Source organism: Ipomoea triloba, chromosome 13 (genome assembly GCF_003576645.1).
Source record: "Ipomoea triloba cultivar NCNSP0323 chromosome 13, ASM357664v1".
Classification (NCBI taxonomy): Eukaryota; Viridiplantae; Streptophyta; class Magnoliopsida; order Solanales; family Convolvulaceae; genus Ipomoea; species Ipomoea triloba.
This window is the reverse complement of record NC_044928.1, coordinates 26,272,532-26,294,317: the sequence shown is the minus strand read 5'-3', so window position 1 is coordinate 26,294,317 and position 21,786 is coordinate 26,272,532. Positions and strand designations below refer to the sequence as shown.

Here is a 21,786-nt window from a genome sequence, read left to right as displayed (position 1 = left end):
TCAATACTGCAAAAGGCGCTACACGTCAATTTTAAAAATAAATTTTCGTTCCAAACAATGTCGTTTTGAGCAAGAAACATAATTTAAAAAAAAAAATCCAACTGACTTAACAGAGTTCGGAGCCAAGTTGGCCGACTCGACTCTCTAGGCGGCCAACTGACTAGCAACCGCCTACACCTCTTTTCGCCTCGGCCTAAGGACACCAAGCACATATGCCGATTTTTACAACACTTATATATATATATATATATATATATATATATATATATATATATATATATATATATATATACTAGTTTTTTTAATGCGCGATACGCAAAAAATATGTGCCCAATATTAATATTTTATATTAAAATTTTAAATTTATTTAGAATTTAAATAATTAAATTATTATAAATAATAATAATAATGTAAAATATTTTTATATATTTTATATTTATATTTATATTTTATAAAATAACTAACATATAACTACAATATATAATATGTATATATTATTATTATTATTATTGAAGAAAATAAGAAAATATATAGTGGATGCATGTGCATGGTAACAATAGTGGAAAAGATAACGGTAGTGGTATGTTTGTCTAATATATTGTAAAGTACAACTTTTATAGCATAATGTATAAAAAAAATTTAACGGAAAAAACGGACATAAATGAAGGGTACAACATTCATTCACACTTATTATGTATATATATATGTGTGTGTGTGTGTGTGTGTGTGTGTGTATATATATATATATATATATATATATATGAAGGATCACATGAGAACAAGTCTTCTCGTAAAAAGTGTGAATTAATATTATTCATCTATCTAAGATGATCGTCAAAGATTGAAAAATAAGAAAAAAAGGGAAAAAAAACAATGGTATTTATGTGATTATAACAATGTGGTGGGAAACACTTGATAGTTCATTCTTTGATAACTAATAGTGCATACACTTGAATGCATTATTATAGATCACGAGTGCATTATCAATTTTTTTTTTCGTGAATGCACTACCAAACAATTCAAAATACACCTAATAATTATGGGAATGACACACTAATTTTTCCTTAATTTAATTTACAATTATTGAATGGTCGGTCATCTTATATGGATGGATGATATTAATTTACACTTTTTACATGACCCTTAATCCAAACTTTCATGAGAATTTAAAATGTGAGAAAATTATTCTCACTTTTAGTGTAATTTTTAACTTAAGAAAGTTCGTGTCAATAAAAATATAATTACATGTTATCAATGAATGTAAATCTCACCTATAAAAGTATTTTTTTTAATACTTATCTATAAAATTTATTCAATTACATGTTTATCTTTATTGTTGCTAAACTAAAAATTTATTATAAATAAAAGAAATATATCGCTTCCACCATTATGAAGCATAATGACACTCTTATTCTTCCGTCTCAACGATGTATATGCATATAGTTTTGTTACCAAATGAATTGAAATCTATTTGTTACATGTTTGGAATTTGTGCAATACGTGTGTATATATATAGAGTGAGAGAGAACAATAGAACTATGTATATGTACGTTTTATTATACATAACAAGATATATTAAAGATATTATAAAACTTTTATAAGAAGGTTTAAACAAACCAAATATATTAATTAATTTTTCAGATAAGATAACAACTAAATATATTAATTATTAATTTTTTGGCAAATTTATTGATGTTAAATACATTCTTTAATAATAATAATAATAATGCATTTGAACTATTTATCATATACATAAACAATTTTTAAAAAAACTCTAATGTTGCTTCCCTTTTCTCTCTAAAACAAAAAGCTTTTCTCTCCTGCTCAACTTCGGCTTCCACCGCCAGCCTCCGGCCGGAGCTCTAATGGAGCTTTGAGCCGGCGATTTTGGTCACCTTCTACGTTTACTCTCGCTCTTCTTCTGCCTCGACCACCGTCGCAGCTCCGTCCGCCTCCGACCACCGCCACAGATCTTCTTCTTCCGTTTTCTTTCCCTTTAATAAAATAATAGTAGGTAAGTATTGGGATTTGTGTTGGTAGTCTTGAACTCGCAACCCTACTTTGGCTTTACCACTTTTCATTTTCTCTATTATTGTGTTTTCCTCTCGTTACTTTCACGGGCTTTTTCCTCTCGTTACTTTCACGGGCTTTTTCCTCTCGTTACTTTCACGAGCTTTTCATTATCATTAGCATAAATCGTTTAGTTTGGTTTCGGCAAGTGCTGATCTTATCCTGGGGCGAGCAAAAAAGAATGATGATGAAGACCCAGATCTTTGATGAAGCTTTAAGCTCCTTGAAGGAACATAACTTCCTAGTTATGAAACAGTCTGCGATTCAAATTTTCTATAGCATAGTTAGAAAACTTGTTTCTATGTCTGACTGTAAGGAATGGTTTACCATTTCATTGATCGTTGATGTAAACGTTTTATGTTATAAATTAATGGAATAGTTACGTTTACCTTCAAAAATAATAATAACAATAATAATGCATTTGAGTTGTTTCCTTAAAAAAAAATATTCTTTTTTAAAAATACATTCTTTAATAATAATTTTCAAACAATTCAAAGATGAAAATTGGTGAAATTAAAAATTATGAACTACATTGACAGTTTAAAAACAATTGAAGGACTAAAATGATGTTTAGATGACATGTAGTGACTCCTCCATATATGGGAGGTCATGAGATCGAAAGATTGGTTATGACTTATGAGACTTAATTCACGAAATTTAAAATGATTAGAGAATCAATTAGATTAAATTAAAAATTAAGAAACTAAATTAACAATTCATTCCATTCCATAGTATAACAATTGGTCAGGCGAAACAGAAATGCTGGGCCAATTGTGAAATTAGCAGCGTATGTGGAAAGGGGAATCCGATAAAAATGGCGAATAACCAATTTTGAGGCAGCAGGTTGAAGCACAATGATCCAATCGGCTTGTATCCGGGCCTCTGCTTTTCACCTCCCGCCTCTCTACTCTCACTCAACAAGGTCTCTCTCTCTCTCGCATAAACCAAACGAAAAATCCCATTTTAGGCTTTACAATTCTCTTGTTTGGTTCGCAGGCATTCCGCAACCGGCGAGAGCTGTGCAATTGAAGCTCGCAATCTGAGCTATTCGGTTGTCACGAAACAGGGTAAACACCTCCCAATTCTAAAGGACTGTTCTCTAAGCGTTCCCTCTGGCCAGTTATGGATGCTTCTTGGACCCAATGGCTCAGGAAAATCCACTCTTTTGAAAGTGAGGAACTTAAATTTTACTTCTTAACCCCGCACTCTCTGCAGTTTAGCTTTTAAGATGGGTTTATTGATCTGTTTATTCATTTTGGTTGCAAATACCCAGATTTTGGCAGGGCTTTTGTGTCCCAACACTGGGTCTTTTTATGTGAAGAAACCAAAGAGTTTTGTTTATCAAAATCCAGACCACCAGGTTTGTTTTCGTAATTGACTCATTTCTGCTTTTTATTTGTATAGCAATAGCCAATAGACTCATATTCCCACTATTGAAAATGGTTGTCACATTTACTTACCTTAGAGTCTTAGACACAGATTTTAAGGATTGTAGATGAAAAGTATGTAGTTGTTCATAAAAACAGAACATTTTTAAAACTTTTATTAGAAGGGTCACATAGAGAAGTAGAATTATTTGTAATGTTTTGTTTAGAAATGTACCAAAAAAGGAAATATAGACAACTATTTTGGAATGGGGGAGTGGTATGTATGCTTGGAACCTTTAACCATATTTGTAATAGCCTGTTCACATAACTTTGGTTGGGACATGGACTTGGACAATATTAGACTTATCTAGTTTGTAGAAAAGTTTGATTGTTATTGTCCCTGATAAATGAATCAATATCTGACCTACATCCTGATTTAAATGCATACAACTTAATTTTAAAATTTCAATAAATTGCATCCAAAGGCTAGGCCAATTTGCAGAGTTTGATCAAGTAACAAGCTTATTATTTTATCAATGTCTTGTTCTAGATGTTACATATTTCCACAATAGAACAGGTTTGGGCTTGACTGCTTCACCTAGTGAATGCTCTTTTTTATACTATTACCTTTTCTTCATTTTCATTTATCCATTCGTATTTAGAGGAAGAATTTTTAGTTGTTTATGCCTAAAACTTTGATTTGCTTTGAATGTAAAGAAACATATTTTCTGGAAGATTTATTGAAATCCCTTATTTCTCTCTATGCAGGTGGTGATGCCTACTGTGGAAGCTGATGTAGCTTTTGGCCTAGGAAAATTCAACTTAACCATGGATGAGATCAGGCCTAGAGTGGCAAAAGCTCTGGATACTGTTGGCATGTACGAGTATCTGCAAGTACTGTCTCCCAAAATCTTGCTTTTAGATTATGCTTAAAACTGCATTTTGCATGTTGGTGAAAATTCTGAACACATAGAAACACACGAGTGCACATAGTCAAACAAGTAATATAGTAGTTAAGTAAAGTATTAATACAATAAAAGAGGGTATATGAAAAACTCTTTTATAGCCTTGAAGGATGAACCCCAAGTATTGAAGATCTCTTGACTTGGATCTTCAGTTGCACCTCCAAGAATTCTTCCTAAGATTGTTGTTTTGATTATTTGGAGTTGCTCTTGGATCTTGTCTCTTCATCCATATGCCCCTTTCCCAGGTAGGCTGCTCCCATTTTATAATTTTTTGGTGGAGGAAATAGGGTTTGCATGGGCAAAGTTTTCTTGCCACATAGGGGTTACTACATCTCAGTTGGATGGCATGGCAGGAGTTGCAGATGAGCACTTCAGCTGTAGATTTTTCTCTCTCTGATTCCGTGTTCGGCTAGACTGCTCCGAGGCACTCTACCGAATGTTTTCTTCCCACTGAACTTCTTGTCTGGAGGTTCAGTCAGGACTCTGGCCAAGCTCCTTCTGTGATAATTTGATTTCTTCTGGCCAAGACACTTTAGCCAATACATGCTATTTCCTTGGGACTTTGCTCTATCTGTGTTCTTTGCTTCCCTTTTCTTACCAAATGCATAGAAGTGATTATATCCCTATGCTTAGCTCAAAACAAGAGAAATTAAAATTAACCAACTTAAGGCCAAAATGTAGGAATTAATGTATAAAACCACACCCTACCATTGCACTTAATGACTGGCTTCTGTTGTGCGTTTTTGCAGAAACCAGTTCACACTCTTAGTGGAGGTCAGAAACAAAGGGTCGCTACCGCTGGTGCTTTGGCTGAGTCATGCAAAGTGTTGTTGTTAGATGAACTGACTACATTCTTGGATGAAAATGACCAGGTATTTTATAATAATAATAATAATAATTTGTAACCTGAACATTTTTTCCCCAAATCTTTGGCTTGAAGAGAGAGTTAGCTATCACTAGAACCTCAAATTATTCTTTGAAAGCCAGACCCAATGTGAGCTATTGGATTGTGCAGGGTATGGGGAAGGAAGGAAGATGATTAGCGCCTTGGTTTTCTGAGATGTTTTTTAGATTTGAACCCAGAACCCCTGACCTAATAGTCAATTTGGAGTACTAGAGACTTTGCAAATGAGTGACCAATGATTTATCAGTGTAGGGAAAAAGATGTAGGTCTCATGCTTGTTTGTTTCTTTTTTAATTTTTAATTTAAAATTTTTGTCCTTGCAAATGAGTTGAACACTTTTTTCATGTTCAATTCCCAAATGCCAATTTTTGTGACATGACCAAACCATTTTTCAACTTTAAAGTGAAAGAACTAATATGAGCTTTCCCTAAAACTAAAGTGGGAAAAAAGCTCACATTTTAATCTCACTGTTTATCCCGAATGGGTGAAAAGGAAAGTGGGGTCCTTTCCTTGCCTTCTGAAACCTGCCTGTTCGAGTCCCAAAGGTGTTCAAAGCTTCTCAACTAGTTACGGATATGACTTTGTTAATGAATCATCTGTGGACTTTTGGCAGATTGGGGTGATAAAAGCACTGAAGAACTCTATAGATGCATCTAACGAAATTACAGCGTTGTGGGTGACCCATCGTCTGGAAGAACTTGAGTATGCAGATGGCGCAATTTACATGGAAGATGGTAGAATTATTATGCAAAGTGATGCATCCATTGTGTATAATTTTATTGAAGCTAGGAGGGCTTCTTATCTTGACCAAATTAATCTATGATTATTTGCTTCCTATACTAAGCACATTTGTACCTTTGTGTCTAAGCTTGTATAGTAGAACTGTTTTTGATGAATCCAAATGTTGTCTCTTTCTTCTTTGGTAGTAGTTGACATTCCTATAGTTTATAGAGGTAATATTTTCATTTTTGGTCTCACAATTGCTATCATTTCACATTTGATTATTAAGTATTATTTTTGTTACATTCGGTGTTAAGACTTTTATTATGTAGTATTAGTTTTTGTCACATTTATTCATTCTAACTAAATTTTCATTAGAAAATAGTCGAAATGTGTTTGTTTTCAATTCAAAGTCATATTCGCTTGAACACTTTGACTCTTTATGGTTTTGAACTAGAAATGTTGTACATTTTGGTTGTTTTTCTCAATAAGTGTGGCTAGAAAGACTAGATGTGAATATGTGATAAGTACAAATTGTGTACCAAACGTAAAAATAAATTTTGGAGACTAAATGTAAAATTAATTTAATTGTTGTAAGATTAGTACTGATTTTTTTTTTATAGAATCATACAAAAGACATGAGAAGGGGTAAAAATTCTCTCTTTTTCATCAATTATGGGGATGAAGTTTTACAATGAGAATCAATTAATAATTGTTTTGGTGCTCATTTTAAGTTAAAATTAAATCTGTTTGAAATTTTAATATGGATCAAAATTAAATTAAATAATAATCATTATTTAAAAAGAAAATGATGGTTGTAAAATTATAAAGAACATCGAGAGATTATTGATCATTTTGCTTTACATATATGCCTACGTTATCATAACCATTCCATAATAACTATTACAGAATATAATATTAAATAATGAAGAAAGTGGGATAGTGAAGAGATGGAAAGATATGGTCATAACTTAATATTTATAAGCTTACATGTAAACATATCATAAGATGAAACGAACACCTCAAACTTATGTCGAATGATATTGTTGATTGGAATATGAACTGCTGAGTCTGCAGTACAGCCGAATCCAAATCCGGGTCAAATGATGTTACTACATAAATTGATAAAAGTAAAAAATAAAAATAAAAAGAAAAAAAGAAAAGAGGAGAAGGTATTCCTTGTTTCAATTTGTGCTTTGGGCAAGGATTTAGGAGGCCTCTTGGAGGGTCCGAATCTCACGCAAAAATGGCAGCTTCTTTTTCGAACGCCTTCTACACTCTTCCGTTTTCTTCTTCTTCTTCGACCTCCGGAGCATCCAAAGCCCCCCAAACCCTAATTCATAATCATTACTGCCATTTCTTTCTCGATAAACCCATCCACACCACAAGTTTACCTCTCTCCAGAGACTACAAACACAGTCCAATTATCATCAAGAATCCCAGGCGCTCCTTGCCCAGACCTGCCCTTACTCCTGAAGACTCTGCTCCCCAAGTACTCTCTCATCTTCTTATTCACATAATTGCTATTTCATTTGCTTCACCTTTAGTTGATTATTTATTGCTTCATTGTAAAAATTGATTTTTTAGGTAGTTGTTATGGTTGTTTGATATATTGCTTCTTAGAAGATGTTCTCATTAATATTACTACCTATTGTTATTGTTTTCTTTTTCATGTTTTAGAATTTTTATTTTATTTTATTTGGTTTGGTCTTCATTAATATAGTGTGAAGATGTTAAGGTTGACAAGATTTAGCCTTGCTACTGGTTGTGTGCTTTGTTGATTAGAAACATTTTTATCCACAAAAATAGAGAAAACTATGAAATTACCATTGCTATTGGCAATTATAAAGACTGCTAGTAAGTCAAAGTGGTTCAACTTTGGGAATAAAATTATTAGATGTTGTCCTATTCTTAGTGATTTTATAAAATAAGGCTGGGCTTAGTGTAGTTCCAGAGTTTTCATGTGTTGACAGTTAGGCTGTGTGTCACTGTGTTGAAGCCTTCAAGTCCATGCAAATACAAGTTCCCATTCCTTTGTGATGCAATTGCCTTGCATTCTGGCATACTCCATCTTTTTCTAAGAATTGAAAGTTGATTGTTTAGACTTTATACAACTTGCTAGCTCAAACGGTCCGTTTCAAATGTTCAGGTATCATAATCATGATACAACTGTTTGTATAACAATAACATGCTGGATATAATCTTTGTAAATAGTATTAGTAAAGCAACTACGATAATCTTCTATATTGTAGCTTAGAGTAAGAAAGCTTATGCTAAATGACTAATATGTGATATGACTATATGAGTGGTTTTTAGGTTCTTCAGCCCTTAAGAAGGCAGCGAGTGTATTTAGAGCCTCATCAGCATGAAGCACAATTGTAAAAACCACAGGGAATGTTCTAGTAGAATTTACCCCAAAAATATATAAATAAATAAAAATATGTAAATTTCAAAGAATTCTATTTGTTAACTTTGTTGGTGCTTAGAAGTGAAACTTGTGGGGACAGTATGAGGGGGACGACTGAGCATAGCTTTCTATACTTTGACTTTTATTCTTTAACTTAATTAGATTTAGGTATAAAAGATTATATGCTGCTAGTTGCTTCTTAATAGCTTCTGTTCCAACTATATCATATGTTGATTTCAAGAAGTTGCCAAATTTGAGGATGATAAGCAGTGTCCAAGTCATCTTTATTCATCTATAATGTATATGGGATGTGGACTCTACCCTCATAGCCTACAAGCATAAGATGACTTAAAGCAACCTGGATAGGAGGAAGGCATATAGCAAATTGCTGTTTAGTATTAGAAAGAAGTGTATAGTAGAAAGTTGAAAAAGAAGGCAACTTCTAGTCATATTAGGTCAACAAAGTACATATATTGTTCTAATATCTCTTGGAATTCAATATGGATCGGCTTGATGTTGCATGAAGATTCGATTTTCTGTTCACAATCCAATGGGGCTGAGTTTGAATTTGTAACTTGATACTGACAACTGCAGTTTGGAATTCTTATACTTGACAAACGTTTTCTTAATATTATTGAATTGCCGATGGATCATGTGATTATTTGTCAGGGTGTTAGGCTGTGCATGGTAGTATCTCCTGATTAATGATCTGGGAATGCTCAATGTTTTGTTTAGCCTTGATTTTCAAATCCCCTTTTGAATTGGTTCATTAACATAAACTTCAAAGTCTCTACATTACTTTTTTTTTTCTCAACAATGTCATATAATACATAAAAAGGACTTGAATTAAATTTCTAAGTCTTTATTGCTGTCATAACATTGGTGATGAAAATAATCTATTGCAGACAAATGGCGATGAGGCTAGTCCCAGTGAACTAGAAAATGAAGCAGATGAGAAATATTCTACCAGTTTAAAGTCCCTCATGCAATTTTACAAAGTTGCCATTTTAAATGGAGATGTAAAAGCTGTATCTGAGATTGAGGTTATGATGTGCCGAGTAGAAAAGGAGAAAGCTAAGTTGGCCGAGAGAGTTTCAGCTTTGTCAGCCGAGATAAACTCGGGGAAGGAAAGATATATCAGGTTGCAAGCCGATTTTGATAATTTCAGGAAAAGGTCTGACAAGGAGAAATCGACAATTAGGGGTGATGCTCAGGCACAAGTAGTCGAAAACCTCCTGCCCATTGTAGACAACTTTGAGAGAGCTAAGCAACTGATTAAAGTAGAAACCGAGAGGGAGAAAAAGATAGACACCAGTTACCAGGGTATATACAAGCAATTTGTCGAGGTAATGAAGAGCTTGCAAGTCACCGTCGTACCCACTGTTGGCAAGCCATTTGATCCCTTGGTAAGATAACCCCCGTCAAATACTTTTCCGCTTGCCATATTTCCTTAGTTTTTACCGATTTATCACCCCTCGTCCCAAATGCCCGATGACAGCTCCAACATGCACTTCGCGCATACTTAAATGCTACAACATTTTTTATTTACTTCTTTCGAACAATAAAGATAGCCGTGTCTGTTATGGCTAATCGTACTCTTCTTTCTCTTTGTCACAGCTACACGAAGCAATTGCTCGAGAAGAATCTCACGAGTTTCAGGAGGGAATAATAACTCAAGAATTCCGTCGTGGTTTTAAGCTTGGAAGCCGCCTATTGAGACCAGCGACGGTTAAGGTTTCGTCCGGGCCGGGTAAAAGAAAACAGTCTCCAGTGATGCAGAAATCTGCTGGGCAGCCTGCAGCAAGTCATGGAGTTGATGAATGATATGATGCTGCTTTTACATTATAATTTGAAATATCTCATTGCAGACCAGCCCACATATTTGCCATTGTGGCATTCTTTTGGTGAATTCTATAACATTTATTCACTTCAATCATAGGAAAATAATTTTCTTGGCTGAATTCTCCCATGTCTTATTGATCTCTCAACTAGGGATGGCAACACGCCGAGGGCGGGGAATAGGCGTCCTGGTCCCTGAATTCAATCCCCATTCTCTGTCCTTGCCCCATTCTCTAGTGGGGATGGGGAGCTATCCCATCCTCGTTCATGCGGGGATTTTTCGAGGATAGGGATTCGGGAATCCCTAAAATTTTTAGTAGTGTATAATATATATATATATATATATATATATATATATATATATATAGTTTGTAAATTGGTATATTTAAATATCTAATTAGTTTATTAGCCTCCCATTCATCCAAATATCTTAAACAAAAGTATTTTTTAATTTATATCATATAAAAACAATTACTTATTATATATAAATATAATATAATTCGGAGAATTGGGGTTGGGGAGAGGGTTCGGGGGCGGGGATGCCGGCTGTTCTTGCTCCCATTAGGGCGGAAATCAATTTTTTCTTTCTGTGGAGGTTGGGTTGAATTGTCAACCCTACTCTCAATATAATGTTGGAAGCGAACTTTTGCGTAGTAACCCTACTTAAGAAAGGTTAATGTTTGGAACCTTCAAATTAATTTTGTCCATTCATTGTTTATTTCTAGCTAATATATAAATAATTTGGTGAAACAACAAAAATTAAATAATTTAAGAGTATTCTTGTGGAAAAATGAGTTTACTATCGTGCCCCGATTCCAATTTCGAGATAGAACTTTGAATTTGATTTTAGTTTCAGTCTAATACATCGTTGGTACAAAAATTTTTTAGAAAGAAATTCTCAAATACATTATGTTATAATTTGACGAATTTATATTCGTTTGATTTTGGAAGTCACACTCACTTTGTTGTAAAAAGTAAAGTGCATGGTCTTAACTATATACTTTAGATTTTTTATTTTTTTGTGGTAAGGGAAAGGGACCCCAAAATCAAAACTAATTTCCGGTTTTTAAAAGACTCCCGACTTTCACAAGGCTCTCAAGGACAATGCTTGGTGGACTCTCTAACTCAATCTAATCGCATCTCTTCTTGACTGCGAGTTTAACTAGTGAATCAATCACGGTGTTTTGCTCATGAGGAACATGAGTGGCTTTGACATCCCACTCCCTCCTAATCCAGGATTTACATGCATGAATTATTCTTCACAAGGCCCATTCAGATTTTGTTGCATTCAAAATCATTAACGAAATCAAGCCGAAATTTCAATGTGTTTGTGAGTGTTGCTTTGTTTTTGGGTGTAACTCAGGGTGGATACGGTGGCTAACTCCTTGCTAGATTGTAGGCACCTCAATTGGGTGAGACAACTGGCCTGAAAATTTAAGGCTGAGTGTTGCTTTGTTGAAATTATGTGTTTAGATTTTTTTTTTTAATTGCTTTGGAAAAAGGAATAAAAAAATCGAGTTCTCTGTTTTAAATGGTTTATTTTTAAAAATTGGGGTAGGGATAGACGGAAAGCAATTGTTATACCATTGACCGTTAACATTTTATGTGTTTTCAATTAATAAATTATGTGCTTATAAATAAATTGAATGTACATACTAGGTTAACTACAAATACATAATTTATTAATGATTTAATACCACAAATAGTCCTTTGGCTATTGGGCTAGTACTCTATTTACTCATCGACTTTCAATTTGACTACAAATGGTCATCTGACTTTCAGTTTTGGTCACAAATAGTTTTCATTAAAATTTCTGTTAAATAGGGGTTAAATATAAAGGTAATGTCGTCAAATTAATTAATATGATTATGATTACTTCTTTTTGAGAATTATGTGACAACATAATTAATTTCAAACCTTAATAAACATTAAGTTAATAAATATAAAAACAAAATGGACGTGACAAATCACATAAATGAACAAATTAAATAAAAACCATGATTAATGTTCAAAATTTGTACTTGATTATTATATTAATTAAACGGTGGCGACCTTCAGTTATATCCCAAACAAAATGTTTGATCGATTAATGAAGAGTGAAAACTATTAATCGGTCATGTATGATGGAAGCAAGGTTTTTGAAAAAAATTTCTTCCATTTCACTTTGTTGGTTAAATTAAAAACAGACAGCTCCAATATTAAATCTTCATTTTATACGCATAATTACGAGAATAAGGTGTATTGTCTTTTTATTTCGGAGTATTTATATTCGTTATCTATTATACTTGTTGGTGAAAAATTCTAAACATTTGTATATTATGACCATTATATATATCAATTTGACGATAATACCCCTAGATTTAACACCTATTTAACAGAAATTTTAACGAAGAACTATTTATGGTAAAAAATGAAACTCAGAGGACCATTTGTGGTCGATGACTAAAATTAAATGAGCACTAGCCCAATAGTTAGAGGACCATTTGTGGTATTAACTCTTTATTAATTACAAAACATAATATAATTTATATATATATATTCATTGGAAGGGGAAACCCGAATGAAGTACAAGAGACCTAGCTGGAATTATACATTAATCGCCGTGAAGAGAAGCCTGCAATATCAAACTCTAGTAAGCTAAGTATACTACTAGGAGGATCCTTAAGGATGCGAATGCCTTTGGGGTAGTTCCTTGCCATGCCAACCTTAAAGTCAGCTGGAGCATTCATCTCCCGAGGTATGACAGTAATCTTTCATTCTTCGAGCTACCTTATTTCCTGCTTGCGAGCTCTGATAACATTGCAGACTACATCATTTGAGGTTGAGCTTTCATTCATTGTAGCAATTAACTACAAATAGAGACTAATTTTAAGATTATTGTCCTTATTTCCTTATTAGATGTGTGTTAGGGATTGCATTTTTACGGTTTAGAAATAAGGGTGTGAAAGAAATTTGAAAAAATGCATTTCAAGTAAAAATTTAGTGGAATATTTTTTGTAAGAATTGATAATTTTTCCTTTGCTAACCAAACATTAGCAAATCTAAAAAATACTTCTTTTTTTTTTTTTGGGAAACAATTTAACCTCTACTCTCCAAGCATATGGAGGTTAAATTGCTTCCATTGCTTCAATATTTAAATTAAATATGAAAATAAAAGTGATACTATTGAAGCAATTTACCCTCTTTAATCCAATTGACATTGTAGAGTGGGAGAGTGATGATGTATATTACTCATAACGGCCAATCTCCCAAACGCACCTTAACCGGTCCCGCTATATAAATAGGGAAATTCCGAAATTCTTATTTTCTTTTGGTCGGAAGGGACTGTATCCCACCGGAGATAGCAAAGAAACCTTCGTCGGAGGTCTATTCTTTCGATGGATACCCTTATAAAGGTGTGAGTTTCGATTTTCTTCTTTTGTTTCAACCTCGCTGCATCATTATCAGCCAAGTCTTAACTAACATGCCGTGCCCGGGTCGCCGACTAGTGGACTCCGACGTGCCGAGTTCACGCTGCGAATTTGGGTTTGCATATACAAAATTCCGAGTCTGTGTGAATCATAACCGTGAAATGTTGTTAGCTTCGATTTGTTTTATCGTTTCTGTGTTAGATTTTTCTCGTTTCTTTTTGGATGATCAGCTATGTCTGTTAGTTTGTTGGATTCTAGAGTCTGCCGAGGTAAATTTGAAATGCAGTTTCCCAAGGAACTAGAGAATTCGGTACATTATTCTGTCTCATTTCCGGTTATGGGAACATTGGTGTCTCAAATTCTGTTAGTGCCTGTAAAGCTGTAATCTGTCCCTGCAGCCATATATTATAATTTTCGGAGTAATTTGATGTTTTGAATTTTGATTGTTTAGCTTGACACTGCTGTGCTGCAGCATCAAAATCAAAAGCTTTCGCAAAAGTTGGAAGCGCAGAAGATCGAGATTGCTGCACTTGAGTCCAAATTTATTGAACAAAAGGAAAAACAACAACCTTATGATAGCACTTTGTCATTAGTCCAAAATTCGTGGGAAGAGGTATTGCTCTGTGCTCTTACTGTCTTTGTTTTAGAAGCTGCATTGCCGCATTTATTTTATTGTATGATGTGTACTGTGTATACTGAAATTCAAATGTCTACTTGGATTTTTGCTTGATATCACGTGTTTCTGGATGCCCTTTCTAATTTTAATTTTTACTAGCTGGTTGATGAGCTGAAAGCACGCGCAAATCACTTAAAGGATTTCTCAATTTGCCTAAAGGATTTGATCAAGCATAAAGATCGGTTTACTCAAGAAGGTTAACTTATACTCCGTAATACTTCTTTTGTTTCTTGTTATTTCATTTTAGAGCATTCTCAACCCATTTGTAGAAGGAATGGAAGGACCATGATACCACTTCACAAGTATTATAACATCCATCCAGAAAAGAAATGAAAATGAAAAAAAAAAAAAAAAAAAAAACAAAATCCCAGACCCATTAGAGTGTCTCTTTCATTCTAGGCTTTCCTCCATTATATTCATTAATATTTCCGACATTCCTTGTTTTATTGCCCAATTCACCTAGTTCTTCCTTGTTAATTTCTTAGTCTTATTGCTTCAATAGTTATGTTGGTTTGTTGAGCTCTTCTTCCATTCTTCTCTCAACTACTCAGTAGTTATTAGAAATGTATTGGGTGCTTTGTCTGTATACTCTGGTAACTCCAGGATCATGGAGTGAAAATAAACTCATGGTATATTTAGCACATATATCTCCATACTTACTTTAATATTCCTCTTCTTCATCTCCCTAAAAAGCTCTTATACATCCTAGTGAAGGCCATCCTACAATCATTATCACTCAATTCTGTTTATGTTGCATAATATAGTATTATAGTGTTCACAAGAACTAGAAAATTTGAGTGACCTTATGGCGCATTGTGTGCCTGAGAATCTGAGATTTCAGTATTCCACACCCGCTCTTTGCCCTTTTTGCTCTTTCTCTTGTTCTCCTAGCCATATACAGAGCACTATTTAATCCCTGTATTAACTCTGTCTTATCAACTTTTTCTATTTTGTTGATTAATCTTTGATTGATTTCTTCAGAACATTCATTGAGCAGGCACAAAAGTGTTGATAGCACAACATTTTGAAATAGGATTTAATCCACTTTGATGGTCTTAAAGACAACTTAATTTTCATATAGGACCAGTTTCACCATTCATCATTATGTTATTGATATGTACATCAGTGAATCTGTGAATGTTATTGCCATGTTAATTGATTCCCGCTGAACTTGAACGTGTTTATGTTTACTAGATGGTTCTTCACCAGCTGGTGGTGATGCTTTCATGAGTGAGCTATTACAAACAGATGAAAAGGATAGCAGCTCTTCTGTTGATACAACATCTATAGTGGTAGAGGACAAGAAGATAGATGATGACAAGACTATGGACTTAGTGTCTAATGCAGTTGCAGCTGTTGATGACCTCTGGTATATAAAGGATAAATTGTATACTGCAGTTCTTAAGTCACTTTCAGATGATGGTACGATGCACAGTTGCATTACTTGCATGTGCGTTTGTTTAAATCTTAAGTAATTATGACCACTCAATCACATTCTTTCCTTGTCTCCTTTATCTAATTTCTGATTTTCTATCAGGATTGATCCCTGCAGAGTCATCCCATGAAGTGAAGATGGAAGTTAAAAACCTGAGGCAGACTCTAAATGAACTCCATGTGAAGCACATAACATTGACAGGTGAATTGCAGAGCCATAGAGATGCTGATGCGAAGAATAAAGCTGAGATTAAGCGTTTAAGAGGTATGTTTGCATTGATCTTCTTTTTGTGTGTAGTGTGCGGAGCTACTATACTAAATAAGTAATCATTTAGCAGAACAAAGTGTTATTTGGTTGTGATGAAGACATGATGTCTAAGAAATTCAGTTTGTTCAAGAAATGCATTAGTCTAATACAAAGCATAAGCACTAGATGAGATTTAAAGAGGATTTCTGGTGACATTGCTGGGGTTATTAAATATTATGTTTGCTTCTGTGTCATGACTCTTATATCCATGCCCTTGAATTGATGTCTTCTGGGATTATAAAAGGCTGATAAGAAATACCTTGGTATTCATTTATGCGAATCAAAATATATGAGTATTGGTCCACTTGGTATTTCTCATGAGTGCTCCATTTTCTCTCATTATGCTACGCCTCACACACACACACACATCTTGAAACTTCTGGTTAATATTTTCTTTGGTGGTTTTGGAGAATGAGGATTAATTTTTTAGACAGCATTGTTAGTATATTGCATGGTGGGTTTTCCCTGTCAAATTACCGCCTATGAAAGAAAGAAGATTTGTTGGTTTTCCACCAACAGCTACAAGAGATTTAGTGATTTTCTTGGCATTATCTCTGAAATACTTCCATTTAGTGATTTATGCTGCAGCCTTTATTGAAGTGAGGGTCACCTAATTTGTCATGGAAAATTACTTTGTAGCTTGTGTTTACTTTTGGTGACTTTTGTTTAGGGGAGTTAGAGAAAACAATTGCAGATTTGGAAGAGAGTAACAGAAAATTGGCAATTCTGAAAGCAGAGAAAGATGTTACAAAAGGGGCTTTTTTCCCAGTCCTGAATGTTGGTAATAAGCATGTGGCTGGTGATAAGGTCAGAGATAAACAGAAAGATATGCAAGACATGGAGTCAACCCTAAAAGAGTTATTGGTAATATTGAATTGTTCCTTTCTTGTTTTTAGTCAGTCAAATTGCAGTTGATAAATCAAGTGACTTGAGCTTCCTTGCAGGAGCAATCCTCCTTTCGACTATTAGAACTCAAGCATCTTCACCAGGAAAGGATAGAAATATTGAAGAATTTGTCTAACTTGCAGGTTAACTGGAGAAATATTTTGATTTCCTTTTTCCAACTCTCCCTTTTTTATGAGAGTTCATGTTCATCTCTGAGAGTGCCTTGTTACTTTGTTCAGTAATGGCTTTAATTGAATATTTGCTTTACAGAACATGTTGAAGAATGTGAAGTACATATGCTCTTCACATTCTTATGTCTTAATTAAAGAGCAACTTGAGAAGACTAAGGCAGATTTAGCTCAGTATCAATCTATGTATAAGAAAATACAGGTAGCTACTGGTTGCTAGTTTCATCTGTGTTTTTTTTTTTTGGGTCCTGTTTTAAGTTCCATTTGCTGGTAACTGATTAATTCATTTAATATAGGTTGAAAAGGACAATCTCTCTTGGAGGGAGAAAGAAATGAATTTGAAAAATGATTTACTTGATGTTTTGCACCGATCCTCCACTGTTGCTGATTCCAGAATAAACGATCTTGAAATGGAGATACAGAAACATAAACGTGAAAGAAACCTGATTGAGATGAGGCTGGAAGAAGCTTCTAGAGAACCTGGTATTAAGTCATATTACAATATTTGCTGCTGATGTTTATTTTGACGTTGTTGGTTATGGCAATGCTGACTTGGTGTCATTTGTTTCAGGTAGGAAAGAAATTATTTCTGAATTCAAAACTTTGGTTTCTTCATTTCCAGAAGAAATGGGTAGTATGCAGAATCAATTAAGAAAATACAAAGAAACTGCTGCAAATGTTCATTCTCTACGTGCTGATGTTCAGTCTCTTTCCAATATTCTTAACCAGAAGGTTGGTCTGATATCTTTCTTTCTCCAGTTCTTCTTTTAAGATTCTGTAGGTTAAAATATTTCTTAAATTTATTTTTTTCAGGTTGAACAGTTGGAAAAATTGTCTGCTATATCTGTTGCCCAGGACACTGAAATGCTGAAGTTGCAAGCTATAGTATGATTTATTTCTGTTACTCTTATTAGAATTTTTCATCCAATTAATCATATTTTGATTGATGCTTTGCATATAACAGCTTTTGTATATGTGAGGATTCTTTTGGTGCATAAAATTCAAATGTTTAAAAAAGCACATCCAAGTTGAAAATATCTTTTCAGCAAGGCATGAAACATATAGAGAATGTTTTGCCCAAAATGGATGGAAATTTAATGACCTTTTGGTTTTCTCCAAGGGTTGAAATATTCCAACCATTACTACATAAAACAGAATATAAGGGATTAATTCTACAACTTATCCTAAAACCAGCCAGAATAATTCCAGATTTCCTATAAACTGAAACTTGTTAGAATAATATTTCTCCTTGAGCATTGTGTCATTGAGCATTGTGTAGTATTGAGCTGTGGAGAGTCTTGGGCAGCCCAGTCCAGTCCAGTTTTTTGTTGTTTTCCTTTCTCTTTGCATATATATATGTTGTATGCAGAACAGATTGTAAGTAGAGTGTAATATAAAACATATTGAATACACTATCCTGTGAGCTTTCAACAAAACTCTTTTCCCCTCTTCTCTGTAAAATTGTTCTTTTGCTTCTATTATTCTTCACAAGGTGAAAATAAGGCAAAGAAAATGCCCCCTTCAAAGCAGAAATTCGAGGTCCTAACTTTTTTCTCTTCCTCTTGTCCTGATAAACCTGAAAACCTAGAACAGTCGATAATATCCGCAAAGGATAGCTCTTCAAGAAAAGACAGTGTTACACATTTGCTTTTAGTGATGTGCAGTGACTTAGGAATCTTAAAACTTGTGTTGTTAGGTTTCATGGTTTTTGCTTGTTTTGTTTTTTACAGATTGTGCCTTTTCCAGCATTCAGTCAATCAGTCTCAAGGTTATTTTTTGTAGCATCATGATGATCTTTTCAGAAATGATGGAAAACATTATTTATGCATCTTGAAGATCTAGTTGTTAAATTAATGTAGTTATGTTTGGAAGCATCTTGGTATAGAAGTAAGTTTCTGTCCTCATTGCAGGGCCTTTTTTTAGACGTTAGGTTTGGGTAGTCTATATTAGGCTCATATGTTACTTTCAGTTTATTATTGTTATTATTGTTGTTGTTGTTGTTGTTGTTCTAAGAGTTTTTGACTTTTCAACTACTATTTGATTAACTGTTCATGACCTCAAAGCGGTAACATATTCTCTATAATTTCCTTTTAGTATTCCAAATCATAATCTATCTTTCTCCCAGTTTTATATTTTCTTTTAATCTCTAGGATTATTTATTTCTGTTTCTTGAGACTTTCAACTCTTGAATTTATTGGAGTAGGTTCAAGATTTGAAGGAGAATGCTGTGGAGCTGAATCTCTTTTTGGACATGTTCAGGCGTGAGTCCCCTTATAACAGGTAAAACCATCTGTGTCACCTTCTTACACGAAATAATGAGATGATTTTGACTGAATATATTTCAGTTATTATTATTATTATTGTTGTTGTTGAGGATAGATTGGAGTAGCTTAAAAGAGAAATTGGAGAAGAAAGAAAAAGGGATTTTTTGGGTGGGTGGGAAGCAGTGTTGTGGTATATTATTTCTTTGCAAATGTTATTAATGATATCTTGCTGGACTTGTGACCAATTATAGAAGCACAAGAGAGTGGACTTCATAGTATTATATAATACTGAGTAGTATTTTTCCCTTGAAATTATTAAATTTAAAGCTAGACTGTAGCATATGAGATATTTAAAATGGTGGAGATTGCTAATTTCTTATGTTTGGTTGTGTTTTAAAACTAAAATTGCATCAATGTTTGTGTTACGAAAGTAAAGAGAAGATTTCTCAATATGCTGTCGTATAGAAAACAGAATACAAAGCCCTATAAATACATGCTAGAAGACTTCGAATAGGAAACAAGTTTCCATATGCCTACCTGCCTAAATCCCTAAGACTTCCTAATCTATAGAGATTCCATATATTAAATATATATTCCATAACAGTTTGCATTGCTTAAACTTCAATCACATTGTAATCAATGATTCAATGTTTGGCTTTATTTCACCACTTAATTGTTTCATGTGAAGTTGTCTTAAAGGTAAATTCTATACTGTAGGAAAAGCATGCTTGGTTAACATGGTCTCCATACATAGGTTGTTAGATCAGTATGTTCCAAAATAATTCTGAATTTTTGTGTAACATTGTCACATTGTCAACTGGCACTTTCTTAATCAGTAATTCTTTAGCATATATGAATTATGAATATATACCCATTATTGGACTATTGAATTTGAGTGCTTGACCTCTAATGTGTGTGTCTATGTTTATATTTGATGTTTGGAGTAACCTTATTTTATTTTATTTTATGTTATTTATTTGTCTCTTTTTTATGTTCAGTGCTAAAGTTATACTTGCTCAATTTGCAGAGCAGTATGCTTGATTTGCTTGCTCCTTAATTCCGTTGTTTAAAGATATTGAATGTAACCCTAGCCCTGGTAGGGTTTTAGTAATTACCGGGTATATATATATATATATATATATATATATATAAATAGGGCATTGTACACATGTTTTCTATACACATGTATGAAAGTATTTTTTTCTCTGTAACAAAAGTGAAGCACCAGTCTCACTAACATTGACAATGGAAATGCAGGGATGTTCTTGAAGCCAGGGACTCTGAGTTCAGGGCTTGGGCTTCTGTTCAGAGCTTAAAAACTTCTCTTGATGAGCAGAATTTGGAAACTCGAGTCAAAACTTCAATTGAAGCCGAGGCTAGATCTCAGCAAAAGCTTGCTGCCACAGAAGCTGAGATTGCTGAGCTGAGACAGAAGTTGGAGGTTTCTAAAAGGTTTATTCTTCATCTTTTAAATATTTTATAGTAGTTTTGAATTTGTTTCGAAGTGATGACGTACTCTCCTAGCTTCAATTAGCCTTTTGGTTACTTCATAAAATTTTCTTGTGTCCAGTTTGTTTATTCCTTTGTTTTGGGGCCACTTCCTCTAGCAGCGTTCTCTAGTGATCAATACAAGGATTTTCTAAAAATTGGCTTGATACACTTACTACAAAAGAGATATCCCAACGAGTGATTGTGAGATAGTTCAATTTCCCAATAAGTCTCCTGTAACGCTTGGTTTGGATAGTGTTTCCCCTTGATTTGGTAAGAGTTTTGACATTTGGATCCATAGGACTATCGATGGGTTTGCAATCAAACATCCCAGTTTCTTCAAGAATGTCTAAAGCATACTACCTGTTTGGTGCAATCAAACATCCCAGCTGTGAGAATAGTATCTGCCCAGAATTTGTTTGGTACATGATTATATAGTAAGAGGGTACGGGCTGTTTTAACACTTTGCAACCCATTTTGTTGTAGTAAGGCTCTGATACCATGTAAAGAAAGATACTTGAATTTGATGGAATCAAATGGCTGGTACAACAAAGTATATGTTCAAGGAACCTAAAGTATAAAGACATGACTCTTGTATTCTAACACTTGCAATTTACATTTTGTTGGTAGAAGTTGTTCATACAGATTACCAATTCTTTATTGCCTCTTCAGGGAACAATCCAGACTTTCTGAAGCCTTGAAATCCAAACACGAGGAGACTGAGGCCTACCTTTCTGAAATCGAGGTTTCACTTTTCTACTTTCATTCCCCCCCCCCCCCCCCCCCCCCCCCCCCCCCCCCCCCCTTTTTTTTTTTTTTTTTTTTTTTTTTTTTTTTTTTTTTTTTTTTTTTTTTTTTTTTT

At 33.9% G+C, this 21,786-nt stretch overlaps 3 protein-coding genes across 4 annotated transcripts in view; all 3 read left to right on the top strand.

Moving 5' to 3' along the window:
- Positions 1-2,840: 2,840 nt before the first annotated feature.
- Positions 2,841-6,254, top strand: LOC116001769 (ABC transporter I family member 10). The gene is made up of 6 exons (XM_031241706.1): positions 2,841-2,992; positions 3,067-3,241; positions 3,344-3,430; positions 4,206-4,331; positions 5,152-5,274; positions 5,920-6,254. Exons 1-6 carry the CDS (start codon positions 2,925-2,927, stop codon positions 6,127-6,129), a joined length of 789 nt encoding a protein of 262 aa, XP_031097566.1. The 5' UTR covers positions 2,841-2,924; the 3' UTR covers positions 6,130-6,254.
- Positions 6,255-7,196: 942 nt separating this feature from the next.
- On the top strand, positions 7,197-10,394 carry LOC116002881 (protein GrpE). The gene is made up of 3 exons (XM_031243065.1): positions 7,197-7,518; positions 9,339-9,839; positions 10,051-10,394. Exons 1-3 carry the CDS (start codon positions 7,273-7,275, stop codon positions 10,255-10,257), a joined length of 954 nt encoding a protein of 317 aa, XP_031098925.1. The 5' UTR covers positions 7,197-7,272; the 3' UTR covers positions 10,258-10,394.
- Positions 10,395-13,464: 3,070 nt separating this feature from the next.
- Positions 13,465-21,786, top strand: part of LOC116002878 (E3 ubiquitin-protein ligase BRE1-like 1) — a 10,572-nt gene continuing 2,250 nt past the window's right edge. The window contains exons 1-14 of one of the 2 annotated variants that reach the window (XM_031243062.1): positions 13,465-13,667; positions 14,134-14,295; positions 14,458-14,554; positions 15,553-15,780; positions 15,896-16,057; positions 16,770-16,963; positions 17,044-17,127; positions 17,255-17,374; positions 17,469-17,655; positions 17,744-17,904; positions 17,986-18,057; positions 19,376-19,452; positions 20,694-20,888; positions 21,597-21,669. In XM_031243062.1, coding sequence (XP_031098922.1) covers positions 13,650-13,667; positions 14,134-14,295; positions 14,458-14,554; positions 15,553-15,780; positions 15,896-16,057; positions 16,770-16,963; positions 17,044-17,127; positions 17,255-17,374; positions 17,469-17,655; positions 17,744-17,904; positions 17,986-18,057; positions 19,376-19,452; positions 20,694-20,888; positions 21,597-21,669 — 1,830 coding nt within the window. In that variant the 5' untranslated portion in view covers positions 13,465-13,649. The remainder of the gene's footprint in view (positions 13,668-14,133; positions 14,296-14,457; positions 14,555-15,552; positions 15,781-15,895; positions 16,058-16,769; positions 16,964-17,043; positions 17,128-17,254; positions 17,375-17,468; positions 17,656-17,743; positions 17,905-17,985; positions 18,058-19,375; positions 19,453-20,693; positions 20,889-21,596; positions 21,670-21,786) is intronic. The other variant, XM_031243063.1, reaches the window with a different exon arrangement.

Bases quoted from the DNA above. Each gene is read 5' to 3' on its own strand.
- LOC116002881 (XM_031243065.1), top strand. From the start codon at position 7,273: ATGGCAGCTTCTTTTTCGAACGCCTTCTACACTCTTCCGTTTTCTTCT. The intron at 7,519-9,338 runs GTACTCTCTCAT...AATCTATTGCAG, and splicing joins CTGAAGACTCTGCTCCCCAA to ACAAATGGCGATGAGGCTAG. The intron at 9,840-10,050 runs GTAAGATAACCC...TCTTTGTCACAG, and splicing joins GCAAGCCATTTGATCCCTTG to CTACACGAAGCAATTGCTCG.
- LOC116001769 (XM_031241706.1), top strand. From the start codon at position 2,925: ATGATCCAATCGGCTTGTATCCGGGCCTCTGCTTTTCACCTCCCGCCT. The intron at 2,993-3,066 runs GTCTCTCTCTCT...TTTGGTTCGCAG, and splicing joins CTCTACTCTCACTCAACAAG to GCATTCCGCAACCGGCGAGA. The intron at 5,275-5,919 runs GTATTTTATAAT...GACTTTTGGCAG, and splicing joins TCTTGGATGAAAATGACCAG to ATTGGGGTGATAAAAGCACT.